Raw genomic sequence first — 17502 nt, 5'->3', positions numbered from 1 at the left:
AACTCCATCAGCACCAGGAAGAATTCTCAGCTCTCGTCCATCTGAAAAGCACCTCCAGGCGTTTGAAGGAGAGTTGGGTGTTTGGGATGGAGAAGGAGGCACTGCAGAGCAGGAGCTGCGCTCAGCCACTCATCCCCACTGGGAATTATTTAATGCTGGGTAAAGAACAGGGCTGAAAACTTCACAATGGGGCCCTTGTGCACGCCTGGGAATCCAAACCCAGCAAAAACAGATCCTGAGCCCATCAGCCTCCTCTGGGGATGGCCCAAGGGACAGCAGAGTGCAAATCTCCCTTGGAGACGTCACCAACACAACCTCTGTGCGTGCTCCAGGCTGTCGGAGCTCCTCGGCCCAACACATCTGCCAGGAGATTCTCCTTCCCCTTCTGCCAGCTCCTGGCTCCACACTCTCTGCTTTATTTACCCAGTGCCAGCTCCCAGCGTAGGAATAAACCGTGGGGCTGTGCCAGTTCTCTGTTTGAATGCGAGAGCCTGAATACAGAGGAATTCAAATTAAATGAAAATTAATTACAAAGGGGTAAAATATTTGGGAGTTAAACCAGGGAGTTATTCAGACATTTACGGCTGGAACCGCCAGAATGATCAGGCTGGATCAAGCTGGGAATCCTGCTTGTCAGCATAGGATTTCTAGCAGCAGGCACCAGCAGTTTCTTAAATAAAGGAGTAAAAATTTCTGTAGCAACCAACCAGATTTGACACAGGCACGAAGAAACTGCTTCCTACCCCAGAATCAGCTCACTAAAGCCTAAGAAACTCCATCCCTGTTTTGTGTTCCCCACTATCACAACCTGGAGCCATCATCCCAGGTATCCACGTGTCAACTGGGAGCCAGGGACGCGCTGGAGCTGCCTCCAGCTCTGGGGTCTGGACAAGGAGAGATCAGAGGGATGGAGCAGCTCTGCAGGGAGGAAAAGTGGGAAAAGTGGGATTGTCCAGCCTGGAGAAGAGCAGGCTTAGGGGTGAGCTGGGTTTAGGCTCCCTGAAAGGAGGCAGGGAGGAAAATGAATGAATTTCCAAGAGAAAAGGGGCAATGGGGTTAAAGTGCCAGAGGACAGGGTTGGGTGGGACACAAGAAGGAATCCTGGCCTGGAGGGGCTGGGGTGCCATTCCCAGAGGAGCTCTGGCTGCCCTGGACCCCTGGCACTGCCCACGAAGCCCCTGCATGGGATTTGAGGTCCCTTTAACCCCCAATTCCACAATTCCGAGCCCCTGGGTGGGATTTGAGGTCCCTTTAACCCCAAATTCCACAATTCCAAGCCCCTGGGTGGGATTTGAGGTCCCTTTAACCCCAAATTCCACAATTCCAAGCCCCTGGGTGGGATTTGAGGTCCCTTCAACCCCAAATTCCACAATTCCAAGGCCCTGGGTGGGATTTGAGGTCCCTTTAACCCCAATTCCACAATTCCGAGCCCCTGTGTGTGCCCAGGCCAGCTCACCTACAGGCAGCACACAAACTGTTATTTGATTTTGCTTGTAAAGCCACAAGAAAAGGCTCAGGTGTCCCCAGAGGAGCTGGGAATAAACCAGGAACGTTCCTCAGGAATGTTCCTCGGTCATCTGGGACAGAAACCCCAAACCTGAGCCATTTGATGGAGAAGGGATTAAATTCCTTAATTTAAAATTTGGGATCTCACGGGTGTAGGATGGTCCATCCCTGAGCAGGGAGGACAAACCCCACACACCCCAACCCAGGCAGGAGCTTCTCCTTGACCTCCCTGCCCTGACAAACATCCCTGGCTCATCCTCAGTTGCGGAATTGTTTAATTAATAAATATTATGTAAAGAAACATGATGTATTTACACCTTTTGAGCAGCGACTGTCGGTGCCTCCTCCCTGCTCCCCTGCAGTGGTGTCACACCAAGGGGTGCAGCACGGCTGTCGTCACCCCTTGATGGAATTAAAATCAAATTAATCGTAATTAATAAACCCAAACTGGCTGTGAAAACAACGTTTCTGCAAAGCACTGAGAACAGTCTAACAGCTGAGGTGACACAGGGTCAACCTGATTTTCCCAGGAAAGATTTACAACCTGAAATCTACTTTTTTTTTTTTTAATTCTGAGTGCATAAAACTGAAAAATTACAAAGCTCCCTCAAACCCAAAATTCAAATCTCAATAGTTTTTACCACAATACTGGAGCTTGGGCGGGTTTTACAAGGTTTCTCTAAAACACAGAAAAATCAGGATGAGAAACGCTTTTTATGAGTGTCTGGAGACCTTTATTCAATCTATGAATCCAAATCTCCCTGGATTCGGAGCTGTCCAAATTGCAGACAATGTGAGTTTAACAATGGGCTTGATCTTTAAAAAACAACTTTTTCCAGGACACAACTTTCAGTGGAGCACTGAGCCTGCAAAGTAAGACAGTTTAGGTTTAAGCAGAGAAAATCCAGAGGCTCCTTAAACAGGCAATTATCTATTTTTAGGCATTTTTTCCCTCACTTCCTACCAATATCAAGCCAGTTTTATGAGAGGGCAGCATAGAAAAAAATATCTAAAATGAGCCAGGAGGGTAAAAAAGTTCTTTTTTTTAACTACTCAAAAAAAGGGGTGAAATTCACCGTACAGGCAGAAATTATATTTTTCAGCAAGGAAAATGAATTAATTTAATTTAATGAACTGAGAGAAGAGCAGTTCTACACAGCTCAGAAGTCAGAGGAATCTCTGCAGGGAAGGAATGGCTCAGGATTGTAAACTCCTGGCTTCTGATGAATTAAATTGAATACTGGATTAATCAGAATTCAAACACTATTTTGAGGTCAGACTCGGGCACCACAAGCAGGGAAGGGAAAATTCACCCATCAGGAGAAAAAAGCTGAAATCCCCCTGAAAAGTTTAATATTTGATGTAAGAAAAGTTAAAAATTACAATTATTTAGCTCCGCCAAACAATACCTAAAGGTGCTGTGAAGCTTTTTGTGGTCAGAGCAGGGAAGGACTTGATGGAAAATATTTTCCCAATTTTTTGGGATATCAGGAGCAGGGATTTGAACTCCAGCCTACCTGAAATGCAGGCTGAGGAGCATCCAAAGGGATCTCCCAGAGCCAAAATTAATTCCAGATAATTCCAACCCTGTCACACAGCTCCGGAGCCCTTTTCTAAAAGCAGCGCTACAACAACTGCGTGTGTTTTTGGCAATTTTCTTTCTAGAAATAGACACCTAAATTTACTCTGGATTGGTGTTCCAGGGCGTGTCTTTTGTAAGAATCCAAAGCTTCAATGAGGAGAGCGATAAAGAGATTTATTAACCTGCATCTCCAGCAAATTCCAGTGGCCGAGGAGTTGAGTTAACAACGCCAGGACTAATTGGGAAAACTCACTTGTTCTGAAGCACATCCAGCTCCAGAGGTGTGGGATTCACAGGGGCGAGTAAATCCCTTCTTGATCACTGCAAATCCATCCCAATCTTGGGAATTAAGGGGCTCAAGGAGCATTTTTGGGGGGGAAAAAAGGTTAAAAACCCCAATTTTTGAGCTGATGAGCCCCGAGGTGCTGCCAGGCCCAGGTTTAATTTCCCGTGCTGGAAACGCAGATCCCAAGGCTGGAGAGCAGAGGGTTTATCCTGGAGCAGCTCCCCAGCAGCACAAATACTACACCCAGCGAGCTGCACAGGGCCAGGGTTCCACCCCGGAGTGTCAGCACTAATCTTTAACCAGCTCCACACATTCCTCAGGCCAGCAGATATTGCATAATGGACCTATAAAAAGCAGCAGACAAGCAGTTAAACATTGCTAAACCTGCCAGAGATGCACCGAACGCTGCAGCAGCGGGGATTTGAGGGAGCCCGGGCTGTAAATTCCTCGCAGATAAGCTGCTCCACAATCAAGGAACACCTCGGCGGAGTTTCCAGGCAGGGGAGGGCAGCGGCTCCAAGGAAGGGAATCCATGGGCAGGGAAACACCAGGGAGCTGGGAGGCGGCCCTGCCCCTCACAGGTGATCCTCTGGGCGCTCAAAAATTCCACTTACAGCCTCAAAGCTGCAGGCAGCTTTGTTTCTGCTGCCAGGGCCACACATCCCTTCTTTGTTCCTACCCTCCCAAGAGCCAAAAAACCGGGAAAAAAAAAAGAAAAAAAATAAAGTTTGACCCAGCCACTGAGTAATGCAAGTGCCCTGTGCTGATAACCAGGCCCTGAGAGCCAAGGCTGGCGTAATTAAAGCTCCAGCCAACAGAGGAATAATGAAAATGAACCATTTCCACCCCACAATCTTAATTGTGCTGGTGGAGAGGCATCCCCACGCCCTCCACAAATCAAGTTTAAATGCTGGGAGATGACATAAGTGGCAGAACAATCACAGGGGTGTGAGCAGGAGACTCTGTTCCAGCCCCGGCTCTCCCACAGCCACGCTCTGTCCCAGCTGGGGCCCGCGCTCCTTGGGAAACAGTTCATTTGAGGATTTTTTGGGGTTTTCAGCTGTGATAAATGGGAATTATGTACTGTCACTTTATGTAATTGTTACACAACTGCACGGACTTCAAAAGTATTCATGTGGCCGCAAATTATACTATTTAGAAATCTGGAAGAACCGGTCAAAATGGTAATAGCTGGGTTACCAGAGCCTTCAGAAGCACAGCTCCAAAAAGAGGCTGTGAAATCCAACTTGCCAAGGTTTCGGGATCATTCCTTTATCCAGGGGGGACAATTCCCCGAGCTGGACACGGGAACAAACCCACAGGCAGGTCCCCACTCCCCTTCCCAGGCCCTGAAATCTGCTGCCACCTCTTCCCGCCTGCACCACCAGGGGTTTTATCCCCTGAAGATTATCTGGAGCTGCCATGCAAGTGGCACTGTTTATTACTGTGGCACAAAGTGCTTCGGGCTATTTATAGGCCCTAAAGCCAGCACAAGTGTCCTGCCCCACAGCCAAGGCTGCGACAGTTTTTTTTTATTTATTTTTTTTTAGGGTTTGAAAGCCCCAAATTCTCCGCAGAGGGCTGCAAATCCTATTACTGGAGTGAGTAAGAATGATCAAGTGTTTACTTGTAATACCTTGACTAAACACCACAGCCTGCACTAATTCCACTCTGCTCTTAAAGATGCCAAATAACAAAGCAAACAAAGCACTTTGCAGGCTCTCTGGAAAAGTTTGTTCCTGGTTTTTGGGGGTTTTTATTTTCGGTGTCAGAGCCTCAGAAGTCACCCCATGGCTCAGAAAGCATCTTGGTGCGGATTATTGCCATTATCCAGCTGGGATGGAGCAGGCAATTATTACTGATTGGGATTAAAGGAACAACTTAAGGATCTTCAAGAGGAGGCAGCACGTGTATTTTCCCCACCCCAAAATAAAAAATTTTGCATTTTAACACAAACCCACTTTCGCCTCTGTGAGTTTACAGAGACTCCAAAGCTCTCAGGCGGTGCTGGAAACAGAAAATCTCTGCTGGGCTCAGGCTCAGGTAGAAAAGGTCCTTAATTGAAGTAATTTGACTCCAAAAGTGTTAATTTCTAGACCAGCTTGATGGAAACATGCTGATAGTTATTAATTTTGTTCGTCCAGCCCTGTGCAGAGAGCATCCTGTGGATGAGCCAGGTGCTCCTCTCCCCATCAAGGAGCAGAGCATCTCCCCTCTCATTGCCTGGGATCTCCCTGTGCTTTGGGCCCTCGGCAGCCCCAGGAACCCCTCCAGACTCCCAGCCCTGCCCGGGCAGGTGAACTCACCCCTGATCCACTGCCCTGCCCGAGCCGGGAAGGTGCTCCTCCTTCCGGGAGGTGCCTCCTCCCGGGCTCACCGTGTTAAAAGCTATCCAAAATAAAGATACATTTCTTTAGATCTGTTTCAAAAACCTCGCTCTCTGCGGTTTGTTGGCGTTTTCTCCCCTCCTCTCCGCTGCGGGAACACCAGAGCAGCACTAGAGGATGTGAGAAGGGATATTTTACAGCCTGGAACCTGCGGGGTCACAGCTTTTCCCTGGGGAAAGCGCAGCACTGCCCATCTCCAGGTGGAATCCTCTGCTGTGGGAACGCACCTGGACACAGCAGGAAATTCAAACCACTCCCCGGGAACAAGCCCTGCAAACCAGCGAGCCCTGCCAGGAGGGAGCTCCGGGCCATTCCTGCATCCCAGAGCCGTTCCCAGGGCTGCTCTCCCCAGCGCCGGCTTAAAGAGCCGCTGCTGCCCTCCCCCCGAGCGTTATTTTTAACCTGGGTGATTTCAGTGATCCCATTTACAGCCCCACAGCTGTAGCAGGGCCGGGGTGCGAGGACAGGAATAGGCGCCTGGGATTAGAGCGGAAGAAAATGGGAATTTCTCAGACCGGCCTTTTCCGAACTGGAACACCCCAAAAGGCAGCGGCGGCCCCGAGGCTGGAACCAAAGCCCCGAGCCAGCATCAAATCCGCGGGGAGATTTGGGTTCTCAGTATTTCTGTCACATGACACAAAGTTACTCATGTCTGCTCGGGTTCCTGCAGCTCCCCAAAGTCGCACGATTCCCCATCATCCCCAGCCCCGGGCCTTCCCCAGGGAAGAACTCGCCTGCTTCTCTACCTGTGCTTCACATCCCGCGGCTTTCATTGCCTCCTTGCATTTATTACCTGTTTAAAACCAGGTTTAACCACCCCTTCAGCACAGCAAGGCTTAGATCTGCTCACACCTCGAGACTTAAAACCTTCCGCAAATATTTTTTTAAGCTCTCTGTGTGACCATCTAATTTTCAGGGAAAAAAAAAAAACCAAAACCCCCAAAAATACAGTTATGCCATTATAATTCTGTACCTCTCTCAAATCGCAAGGGAAAAAAAATAAAAAGAAAAAGACGTGAAAGCAAATTCGGGAAATCTTGGCAGGGCAGCCAATGAGAATGACTGGGAGAGACTTGAAGGCTTTCACAGAACTGGTTCCGGCTCTGAAGCACGAGCACGGCGAGGAGGATTTTTCTCGCCTTGCAGAAGAACGCGGCGAGGTTTCAGCTCCGCAGCCCTCTCCCGGCTCTCATGCCCAGGCTCTCTCTCCATGACACCGAGGCCTACCCTCCCCGGGAGCCGCACCGGGCACTTCTCCTTTCACGGCTTATTTGGCTTTTCCAGCAGAACCCCCCGCCATCCATCCATCCCCAGGCCGGCTCGGAGCGCAGCTCGGGGGGTCCCCGGGGGGCTGCGGGCACCGGGGATCCCGGCCGTGCCCAGCCCGGAGCTCCCGCGGCGCTCCCGCATCCCGGCCCGGGCCGGCCCAGCCCGGCGGAGCCGCCCGGGGGGACCCGCGGGGGCCGCAGCGGGGCTGGGCGGGGCTGCCTCCGAGCCGGGCCGGGTTCGGGGGGTCCCGGAGGGCTTTTGGCGGGTTCGGAGGGGGTTTGTCCGCCCATCGTGAATGGAAACGCGGAGGAGCGGCGGGGGGAGCCCCGAGGGGCCTCCCTGCACCTGCCCGGCCGGGCCCGGGTAGCGCAGGGAACGGGGGGATCGGGGCCGGGGGTCCCTCAGGGCACGGCCGGGAGGGGCCCTGAGGGGGAGCGGGGTCCCTGGGGGCGGGGGGGAACACCCCGGGGTGAGGAGGGGACCGAGGAGGGGACCGAGGAGGGGACCGAGGGGTCCCCCGGGGCACTGCGGGGTCCCCTCGGGGGGCGCGGGCCGGCGGGACCCCTCGGGGGCGGGGCGGGAGGAGGAGGATGAGGAAGGGCAGGATGGGGAGGAAGAAGGGGGGGCCCTACCTGCACGGCGGCCTCCAGCTTGCCCTCGAAGGTGAAGTCGATGAGGTCCGGCTTGAGGCAGAGCCCATAGTTGAGGGGGGACACGTCGGCGGGCAGCCGCTCGAACGGCCGCTTCTCCGGCATGGCGGGAGCGCGGGGGGTGCGGGGCTGCGCCCCCCCCGGCGGGGCGGCGGCGGCGGGGAGGGGGGGGCGGGGGGGGCGCGGGAAGGGCGACGAGGCGGCTCCGCACGGACGCACCGAGAGGGAGCAGCGGCGGGAGCGGAGGATGAGGAGGAGGAGGATGAGGAGGATGAGGAAGATGAGGAGGAGGAGGAGGGAGGGGCGGGGGCGCGCGCGCGCTCCCGGCTCGAGGCGGCCCCGGTGGGGGAGTGCGGGGAGCGGAGCGGGAGGGGGGGAGGGAGAGAGGGAGGGAGGCACGCGGGCGGCGCGTGCGCGTGCGCGCGGCGGCGCCACGCGGCCGCGCACGTAGCGCGCGCGGGGGGCGGGGAGGGGGGGGAAGGCGGCGGGAGGAGTTGCGTAAGCGCTGGCCGGGAGTGCGCCTGCGCAAGGCCACGCCCCTCGATGACACACCCCTTTCTCTGGGTCACGCCCCTTCCCGGTGCCGCGGGACGGGGCAGCCCCGGTAACGGGGATCCCGATAACGGGGATCCCGGTAACGGGGAACCCTGTGAGCCCCCGTAATGGGGATGCCGGTAACGGGGGCCCCGGTAATGGGGAATCCCGGTGCGTCTGTAATGGGGATCCCGATAACTGGGGATCCCGGTGTGTCCGCTCCAAGTGGGCCTGGCACATTGCACCCCATTAAGGTGCAATGAGGCTCCCGGTGCTCCCGGTTTGGACGGATACTGGCACCCCGTTAACTGGGGCTCTCGGGTCACCTGGTCTGGGTGGGGATTGGCACAGTGCACCCAGGGGCTCCCGGTTTTGGGGTGGTGCGGGCACCTCGTTAGCGGGGCTCCCAGTACTCCCAGTTCAGGGGGATGACGGCTCCTGGGTCTCCCGCTGCACTCAGACTGGGGGGGACAGAGCTGGAATGGTGCCCCTGTGTTGGGACACCCGGGTTTCCCTCTTTGCTCTCTGTATTTCAGTTTATTTCTCACTATTCCTTCCCCAACGAGATTTACTTTTGTTTAAAGTGATACTTTGCTGTTTAAAAAAGATAAGTTAGTGCTGAGCCAGGGAGAGAGCGAGCAGGGAGTGGAGAGAGCGAGCAGAGATCTGGGGAGGGGAGCTGGATTCGAGGAGGGAACGGGGATTTGGGAAGGAAAAGGGATTTGAGGAGGGAAAAGGGATTTGCAGAGTGGAGTAGAGATTCCAGGCAGGGGGGAGCAGGGATCTGAGGGAAGGAGCAGGAACTCAGGAGAGAGAGATGGGATTTGGGGAAGGGAATAGGATTCGAGGTGGAGAGAAGGGGTTCAAGAGGCGAGAAGGGTTCGAGGGAGGGAACGGGGATTCACTGAGACCTGGAGGAGCCGGCGGCACGAACTGGGGCAGGGAGAAAGCACAGACAGCTCTCAGCACATGGTTACAGAAACGCAGCGCTGCCGAGCCCGGGTTCATCCGGGGCTGCCGCGGGGCCGCATTGTGCTGCAGAGCCCCGGGGAGGGAAAGGGAGACAAGGCAACAGCTGGAAGCAGCTGGGGCCGCGCGGGGCGGGGGGTTCGGGCCGCTGCCGCCCCGCTGCACCGTGCCAGCTCGCAGCGCGGCGGGACACGCGCGGGGACACGGGGGGACAGCGGCGCTGGGAGCCGCGCCAGGGAGCGGTTCGGGGTGTGATGGGATCCTGGCGGGGCTCTGGGCGGAAAGCCGCGTCTGCCCCGCCGCGAGGGAAGGGCTGCACCCCGCGGCTCGGCGGGGAGGCTCCGTGCGGGGTTCGCAGCCGGGATGGACGGAACCGGACCGAGCCCGGCCGTGCCACGCCGGGGACACCCCGGGGCCGCCGCGGCAGGAGGAGCCCGGCTGTGCCCCGGCCGGGCTGCGGGACCTGGCCGGGGCAAAATCCCGTCCCCTCCCGCCCGGCCTCGGTGCTGGCGGCGCGGGTGACTGTCCCTGGCAGAGCCGCGGCAAGGTCAGGGCCGGGATGAAACTATTCCTGGAGCAGGGCGGCCCGGCTGCGCGGGAGGGCAGCGGAGGGGATTGTCTCCTCTGAGCTTTAATTCCCATCCCCGGTGGCCGCGGGGTCACCGGGTGCCCTGCTGGCCCGCCGGGGGGGCGCGGGGGCCGCGGGGCTGGTGCTTGGCAAAGCGCTCCGGGCGCTTTCCGCGGGTGCTGCCCCGCACGGGAGATGCTGGGAGGTGACAGATGCTGCTGTCAGCAAGAATCCAGGAAAAAAAAAAAAAAAAAAAGAAAAAAAAAAAAGAAGGAAGAAAGGGAGAAAAGGAGCGAGGCTCCGTGGAGACAGCCGGGGGGAAGCCGCCTCCTCCGCCGTGTCCCGACCAAACCGGGCTCTCCTGTAGTGCCAGACTGCGGAGGGCCCGGGGACAAACGGACGGGGTGGAAGCCAGGAGCTGTAATTAGCCCAGAGCCACCAACCGCTGTCAGTGCTCCTTTCTAATTAGGAAAAACAAGGGAGAAAAAAAAAATTCAAAAAGGGGGAATAAAGCAAAAATATTAAATTCCCAGGAGAGGCTTTTCTTCCCTCTCTCTCGCCGGAGTTTTCGGCGCTGCTGCCGGCAGCGGGAGCAGCCGGAGGGCACCGGCTAATCCTGCCTCGCAGGTCTGGGCCGCCGGCTTAGGGATGGAATCTCTGGTATTCGGGAGCACGGGGACAGCCGCGCTCCGAGCTCCGGGGCCTCCTGCTGCGCGGGTCATTCCGGGGGTTGGGAGGCGATTTCCCCCGGTTTCCCCCTCTCCGAGCGTGCGTGCGGCTCTGCCCGTCCCCTGCCGCCTCCCCGCCGGGCAGCCGGGACAGGTTGCACAAGGATGGAGGCAAACGCGGCCCAGCCCCTGCCTGGAGCTGGCGGCGACAGCTCGGGGCGGGTGCCGAGCCCTGATCCCAGCCCTGATCCCGCTCTCCCACGGCACAAATCCCCACGCGGTGGTTTCGCAAGGAGGAGAGCACAGGTTGGCCGGATGCATCATCCAGTGCCATCTCCACGGCCCCATCCCAAATTTCCTCAGGGATGCTCCTTGGCCGAGCCCCCCACGGGCAAGGACGCGGCTCCAGAGGGGTTCCAGAGCCCCCCAGCGCTGCCCACGGCGGTGAAACCGGCCGGGATGGCATCCCGGGCATCCGGGAGAGCCAGCCGGGCTGGGAAAATCCAGCCCCGCCAGTCGGGAGCCGTGGGAAAGCGCCGGGGCCGTGGGACTCGGGGCCGGTGACTCAGCCCCGGCTGCTCCAGGACCGGCCCCGCGGCCCCGGGGCTTCATCCCGGCTTTGCAGAACGCTCCGCTGTTCCCCACCGGGGCTGCTCCGGGAAGCGCTCTCGGCTGGCTTTGCCCCCGCACGCCCCAGTGAGCATCACCCCGGATTTTGGGATTTTGGGAGGTGCCGGCGGGCTGCATCGCGATCCCCCCAGCCAGGGGGACCCGGCTGCCCCCGCGCCCCCGGCCCAGCCCCGCACGGCCGCTCCCGGCTCGTCCCGGCTCAGATAAGAGCGCGGGCCGGGATCAACGGTCTCGGGCACGGCGGAGCCGTCACTACACATTAACCAGCTGTCCGATGGAGCAACGCGGCCTCGCAGCCAAGATCAACAGTCCCCAAAGCAAACTGGGAGCGGGGCCAGGCGCGGCGAGCGCGGCCGGAGCCTCCCGGCGAGCCCCCCGCCCCCGAGGGGCCCCCCGGGCTTCGCACCCCCGGCCGGGCTCGCCTTTGGCTGCCGGGCCGAGCCCCGCGGGCGTGGGCGGGTGATGAGCATCCATCCCCAGGGCGTCCCGGCGGCTCCCGGGATGGGGTTTCGAGGGAAAAGGGCTTGGGATGAGCCGGTTCGCGTTTTAGGGCGGGGGTGCCGCATCCTGGATTGTCCCCGGGATATTCGGAGGGACCCCTGCCCTCGATATCCCCCCCTCCCCGCCAGCGTCAGGGGCTGCTGCGATGGGAAACTCCAAAAGCATCGCACAAACCCCACGGAGCTGCTGGGGGCGCAGGAACCTGGGGGGGTTCTGCGGGTCCGGGGGGCTCTGGAGATCCGGAAGGGGGTCCTGCGTGCCCGGGGGAGGGGCTATGCGGATCTGTGCAGCGGGGGGGGCGTGCTCAGAGGGGCGCTGCGGGTCTGGGGGTGCAAATCTGGGGGTCCGGGGATGGCTCTGCAGGCCTGGGGGGGCTCTGCGTGTCCAGGGGGGGCTCTGCGGGTTACGAGGGGGGTCTCTGCAGGTCCATGGGGGGGATCACTACAGATCCGGAGGGGGGGTCTCTGCAGGTCTGGGGGGGCTCCGACACCCGCAGCATCCCCCGCATGGGGCAGGGCGGGGGTCCCGCGTGTCGCACGTGACCCGTGTGGGGGGGTGGGGGATGGGGGCAGTGCCAGCCCCCCCGCCCCCCGCACTGCACCACGCTCGGGGGTCCCCCCTCCGCGCGCTCGGGGGGTGGGCGGAGCCCCCCGCGCTGGCCCCGCCCCTCCCCGGCCTCCGCAGCCGATGGAATTTTCCACTCGCGGGCGCGGCGCGGGCTCCCGCCGGCCACGCCCCTTCCGCGCGCGCGCGCGCGCCCCGCGCGGCCCCGCCCACACATTCCCCTCCCTCCGCGCGCGGCCCCGCCCTCCCCGTTCCCGCCATCCCCCGCGGCGGGGTAAAGATGGCGGCCGCCATGGCGGCGGGGCTGGGCCGCAGGGCCCCGCGGCTCGGCTGGAAGGTGAGGCCGGGAGAGCGGCCTGGGGGCGCCGCGGAGCGGCTGTGGGGCCGCGGGAGGAGCGGGGTGGGCGCTGAGGGTGAGGGAAAGCGCCGGGGGCCGTGGCGCGCGCGGGGCGAGAGGGGAAATCAATTCAGGCCTGGCGCTGCTGGGCTCACTCGGGCTCTGCCTTTGCCTCCCCTCAGGCCGCCGAGTCCCTGCTCCGTCCCGGGGCGCTGCCGCCCTGTGTGCTTGTGCCGGTGAGGAGCAGGAGGAAGGGCCCGCGGCTGCCCGAGTGGGCCCGGGAGCTGAGCCCTGAGGAGCGGGAGCGGCGGCTCCGGTGCGCGGCGCCGGTTTTCCCGGACGAGCGCCTGGAGCGCACCTTCTTCCTGGCCTGCACGGGTACGGCAGCGCGGCGCGCTCGGCCTGGCCCGGGTGATGTGACAGAGAACCGGGCGGAATTCCTTCCCCACTGTTCCCTCTGGCCCGGGGAGAGGCCTCCCTGCCTGATCTCCAAAGCTGTTGGTGCCTTTCCCTTGAATCCTGGAATCACAGGGGGGTTTGGGTTGGGAAAGGCCCTCCAGTGCCTCCCCTGCCATGGGCAGGGACACCTCCCTCTGTCCCACATTGCTCCTGGGACTGTTCCAGGGATCCAGGGGCAGCTTCTCTGGGAATTCCATCCCAGCCCCTTCTCTCCCTCTCAGCGAGGAATTCCTTCCCCAAATCCCCTCTAAACTTCATTTTGAAGCTATTTCCCCTCTTCCCTGGGCTGTGAGGGAACAGCAGAGAGCAGAACCTGTGTATGAGCTTTATCCAGGGATTCTCTCAGAAATTCTCCCATTTCCCTTGTTCATTCCCTGGGCTCTGAGCCTCATCCTGAGCTGCTTTTCCCACCCCAGCTGAGATCATGGATCCCTACGTCCCTCCCGAGGGCGATGCCCGCCTGACCTCGCTGTCCAAGGACGGGGTGAAGCAGCAGATGCAGAAGCTGAGGCAGACAGCGGGCTCCCAGCTGGCGTACGTACCCCTTGTTAGCTAATTAGCGTAATTACCCTGCTGCTTGGCCTGTCCTGGGTCTGTCCATGGGAGAGAGTCCTCCCCAGTTCCCACCCAGGACCCCCCAAATCCCCCCACATCCTCTCAACCCCCACCAAACCCCCTCTGTGTGGGGGCTGAGGGATCTCTGCATGATTTTTAGGATTAAGGGGCTGTTTCCTCCCTGTTTTCCCCATTTTCGTTGTTGTTTCCCCTTCCCCTCTCCTGGTGGGAGCAGCCACGCTGTGCACTCCCAATTTTTTTGGGATTCTTTAGATTTGGCTCTTTCGTGACCACCTGAAGGTTTTGTCTTAGTGGGGGATCTCGGATTCTGAGCTGGTAAAAGCTGGGATTGAATCCTGTAGGATCCAGATATCCAGGATGGCTCCAATTCTGTTCTTCCTTAAATTTTTTTCTTTCCCAGCCTGCGGAAGATCAAGGATCACGACCCGGATTTCAGCACCAAAACCTTCCCTGAGAAGGCCCAGGAGATATTTATTGAGGCCCACAACTCCCTGGCAAAGTAAGGCCCTTCCCTGACCCGTGGGGAGCTGGAATTTGTGGGGAAAATGTAGTGGAATTTGTGTGGGGGGGGAAAGGCGGGATTTGTGTGGGAAATGCAAGAATTTGTGTGGGGGGAAAGTAGGAATTTGTGGGGAGGGAAAGGCGGAATTTCTGTGGGAGGAAAAGGTGGAATTTGCGTGGGGGGAAAGCTGGAATTTTCGGGGAGAATTGCAGGAATTTGTGTGGGAAGAATTTAAGGAGTTTGAGGAGAAAGCAGGAATTTGTATGGGGAGAATTTAAAGGAATTTGTGTGGGAGGAAAGGTGGGATTTGTGAGGGGAAAACAGGAATTTGAGAGGAAAGCAGGGATTTTTGAGGAACCTCCTTTCCTGTGCTGAATTGACCAGAGTGTTTCCTCTGCAGCTTTAACAAGCAGAAGCTTCACTCCCTGGTGACGGAGCGCTGCTACCCCGTAAGTGCCTGGAATTTTGGGGTGTCTCAGGTGGATGGAAGGGACCCCCAGGATCAGCAAGCCAGCCCTGGCCCTGCACAGCACAATCCCAACAATCCCTCCCAGGTGTGGGGTCGTGGCTGTTCCGGTGCCCAGAAAGAACCAGCAGAGCTGGAGCTGATTTTCACTGTCAGGAGCGAACAAATCGTTAGTAATGTCATTAATTCCGAGCCGGTCTCTCCTGTCCTGGCAGGACATGGTGCGAGGGAACAGGTACAAAACCATCCGCTGGCGGTTCCTGGAGTCCCTGGAGCCCCCCAGGGTGGTGCACGTGCGCTGCGAGGGCATCCTGAACCGCGGCAACCTCTACGGGCAGGTGACAGTGAGGATGCACAGCCGCCAGGTGAGCCCCGGCTGAGGGGGCTGCCATCCCACCCAGGCCAGGGCAGGGGCGCCCCTGCTGCCCCGGGTCACACAGGGGCCTTCTCTGGGAGGGACAGGCCCAGATTTACCAGCTCTTCATGGAAGGTCACTTGGGTCACACAGGAGCCTTCCCCGGGAGGGACAGGCCCAGAGTTACCAGCTCTTCATGGAAGGTCACTTGGGTCACACAGGAGCCTTCTCCATCATGGACAGCCCCAAATTTACCAGCTTTTCCTGGAATGTTACTTGGGTCACCCAGGAGCCTTCTCCAGGATGATCAATCCCAATTTTCCCAGCCTTTCCTGGAAGGTCAATTGGATCATCCAGGAGCCTTCTCCAGGGTGAACAATCCCAATTTTCCCAGCCTTTCCTGGAAGGTCAATTGGATCATCCAGGAGCCTTCTCCATCATGGACAGTCCCAAATTTACCAGCTTTTGCTGGAATGTCACTTGGGTCGTCCAGGAGCCTTCTCCAGGATGATCAATCCCAATTTTCCCAGCCTTTCCTGGAAGGTCAATTGGATCATCCAGGAGCCTTCTCCAGCATGGACAGTACCAAATTTACCAGCTTTTCATGAAAGGTCACTTGGGTCACACAGGAGCCTTCTCCAGGGTGAACAATCCCAATTTTCCCAGCCTTTCCTGGAAGGTCACTTGGATCATCCAGGAGCCTTCTCCAGGGTGATCAATCCCCATTTTCCCAGCCTTTCCTGGAAGGTCACTTGGGTCACCCAGGAGCCTTCTCCAGGATGATCAATCCCCATTTTCCCAGCCTTTCCTGGAAGGTCACTTGGATCGTCCAGGAGCCTTCTCCAGGATGATCAATCCCAATTTTCCCAGGTTTTTCTGGGGGGTCACATAGGTCACCCAGGAGCCTTCTCCAGGATGAACAATCCCCATTTTCACAGCCTTTCCTCCTAGGAAAATCCCTCCCTCCATCTCCCCTTACCAACCCCAACCTGCTGCCAGCCCAGCACAGAGATTCCAGCCTTTTTTTGGGTTGAAATCCCTTAAATCCCATCCCATGGGCAGGGACACCTCCCATTTTCCCAGGTCACTCCAACCCCCATCCATCCTGGGGTTATTTTTTGGATCTCTTGGCAGATTTTGGCCATCTATGACCGCTTTGGGCGGCTGATGTACGGCGGGGAGGAGATCCCCAAGGATGTTCTGGAGTACGTTGTGTTCGAGAGGTACCTGGTGAACCCCTATGGAACCTGGAGGATGCACGGCAAGATCGTCCCAGAGTGGGCCCCACCCAAGGATCCCATCATTAAGGTGGGGAAAGGCTGGAAAATGCAGATCCCTGGGGGAAAAATACAAATCCCTGGGGTCATTCTGGACAAGGCTGAGCTGCCTGGGAAAGAAAGGTGGGGGGGTTCATCCATGGGCAGAGCTGTTTGGAATTGTTCCCTGCAGCACCTGGGAGCTGGAATTAGGAGGTTGAGGGCCTGGAATGGCTGAGGACAGTCTGGGATAATTTTGGGAATTATTTCCCCCTGTGCCCGACCTCCATAAGTGTCTCTGCCTCCCTGTGTTACTACAAACAGATCTTGGGGAAGAAGGAGGGGAGGATTCCAGTATAATTTGAGGCTTTCCATCCCATTCCCTCCTCCTGCCTCCCTCTGAACCCCTTTTGTCCCTTTCTAGAATCCTCTGCTCCCCTTTTCTTGCTGATTTTTGTCCCTTGCTTTTGCAGACCGTGATGATTCCAGCCCCGGATCCCTCACAGGAGCATGAAACAGCAAAGTAGAAAGTTCTGGAATGTGGACAGGGACAAACAGGCCAGCGGGGAAGACTGGGAATGTGTTGGATGTGGCTGTGCCTTCAGCAATGTGCTCCAGCCACCCCAGATTTGTCCTTAGAGGGGCTGGGAGCAGGATCTGGATGAGCTCTGGGAGGAGCTTGGCTCTGTCCCACACTCCGTGTGCTGCAGCCTCGCCCTCGCTGGGTTCCCATGAGGATGAGGAGCCTTGGGAGCATCCCCGGCCACCCTCTGTCCTGAATTCCATGGGAGAGCCCTGGGAATGTTTGTCACCCCCATGGCAGGGGTCACAGAGCTGCTGCTCAGTCATTAAAGCTTCACCAGTGGCTTTGGCACCATTTTCCCCGTCTCTTTCTCTGCTGATTCCCAAACTCCTATCTTTTAACAGAAACCAGGAAAATTTAAATCAAGTTGTGCGAGGAGGGGGGTGCTGACGTTGGTGTTTCCCAGAGGAGCTGCAGCACAGCTGATAATTGGGTTTAATTTCAGTTTTGTTTCCTCACAAGGGCTGGGGTTGGTGCTGGGCTGGTGCTGTCACTGAGGGAGTGGCACCATCCTGTGGACACGGGGACATTTGCAGCTGGCCCTGCTTTGCCTGGTTGGGAAAACACATTTTATTCTTCTCCTCTGTGAGTCTCCTCTCTTCGTGCTCTGCTCAGCCAGTTCTCCTCACTCACAGAGCAAAGCCCTCCCTGCTCACCCAAAACAAACCCTTTTCTCCTTCTGGCCCTGCTTTTTCTCTCAGCCTCTTGCAGAGCGTGGGAGAGTTCAGGGGATTTTTGTTTCTTCCTCGAGAGGGATTTTGCAGAGCTGTGAAAGAGGAGCTGTGGCTGCTGTTGGCTCCTCGGGGTTCCTTTTGGGAGGGCAGGGCCTCCCCTTTGTGCTGTGCTGGGAGAGC

General features: G+C 57.8%; 2 protein-coding genes across 2 annotated transcripts in view; one reads left to right on the top strand and one right to left on the bottom strand.

Annotated features, from left to right (window-relative positions):
* The window catches only part of NPEPPS (aminopeptidase puromycin sensitive), a 31870-nt gene extending 24039 nt beyond the window's left edge, over window positions 1–7831 (bottom strand). The window contains exon 1 of the mRNA XM_058041696.1: window positions 7663–7831. Coding sequence (XP_057897679.1) covers window positions 7663–7785 — 123 coding nt within the window. The 5' untranslated portion in view covers window positions 7786–7831. The remainder of the gene's footprint in view (window positions 1–7662) is intronic.
* A 4563-nt stretch (window positions 7832–12394) lies between these two features.
* Window positions 12395–16939, top strand: MRPL45 (mitochondrial ribosomal protein L45). Its single transcript, XM_058041667.1, has 8 exons — window positions 12395–12451; window positions 12634–12829; window positions 13327–13444; window positions 13887–13985; window positions 14389–14437; window positions 14670–14819; window positions 15944–16117; window positions 16539–16939. Exons 1-8 carry the CDS (start codon window positions 12395–12397, stop codon window positions 16590–16592), a joined length of 897 nt encoding a protein of 298 aa, XP_057897650.1. The 3' UTR covers window positions 16593–16939.
* Window positions 16940–17502: the final 563 nt, after the last annotated feature.

The sequence above is a fragment of the Melospiza georgiana genome, chromosome 28 (assembly GCF_028018845.1).
Source record: "Melospiza georgiana isolate bMelGeo1 chromosome 28, bMelGeo1.pri, whole genome shotgun sequence".
NCBI classification, from domain to species: Eukaryota; Metazoa; Chordata; class Aves; order Passeriformes; family Passerellidae; genus Melospiza; species Melospiza georgiana.
The sequence above is the reverse complement of the archived record's forward strand: the minus strand, read 5'-3'. Positions and strand labels throughout refer to the sequence as shown.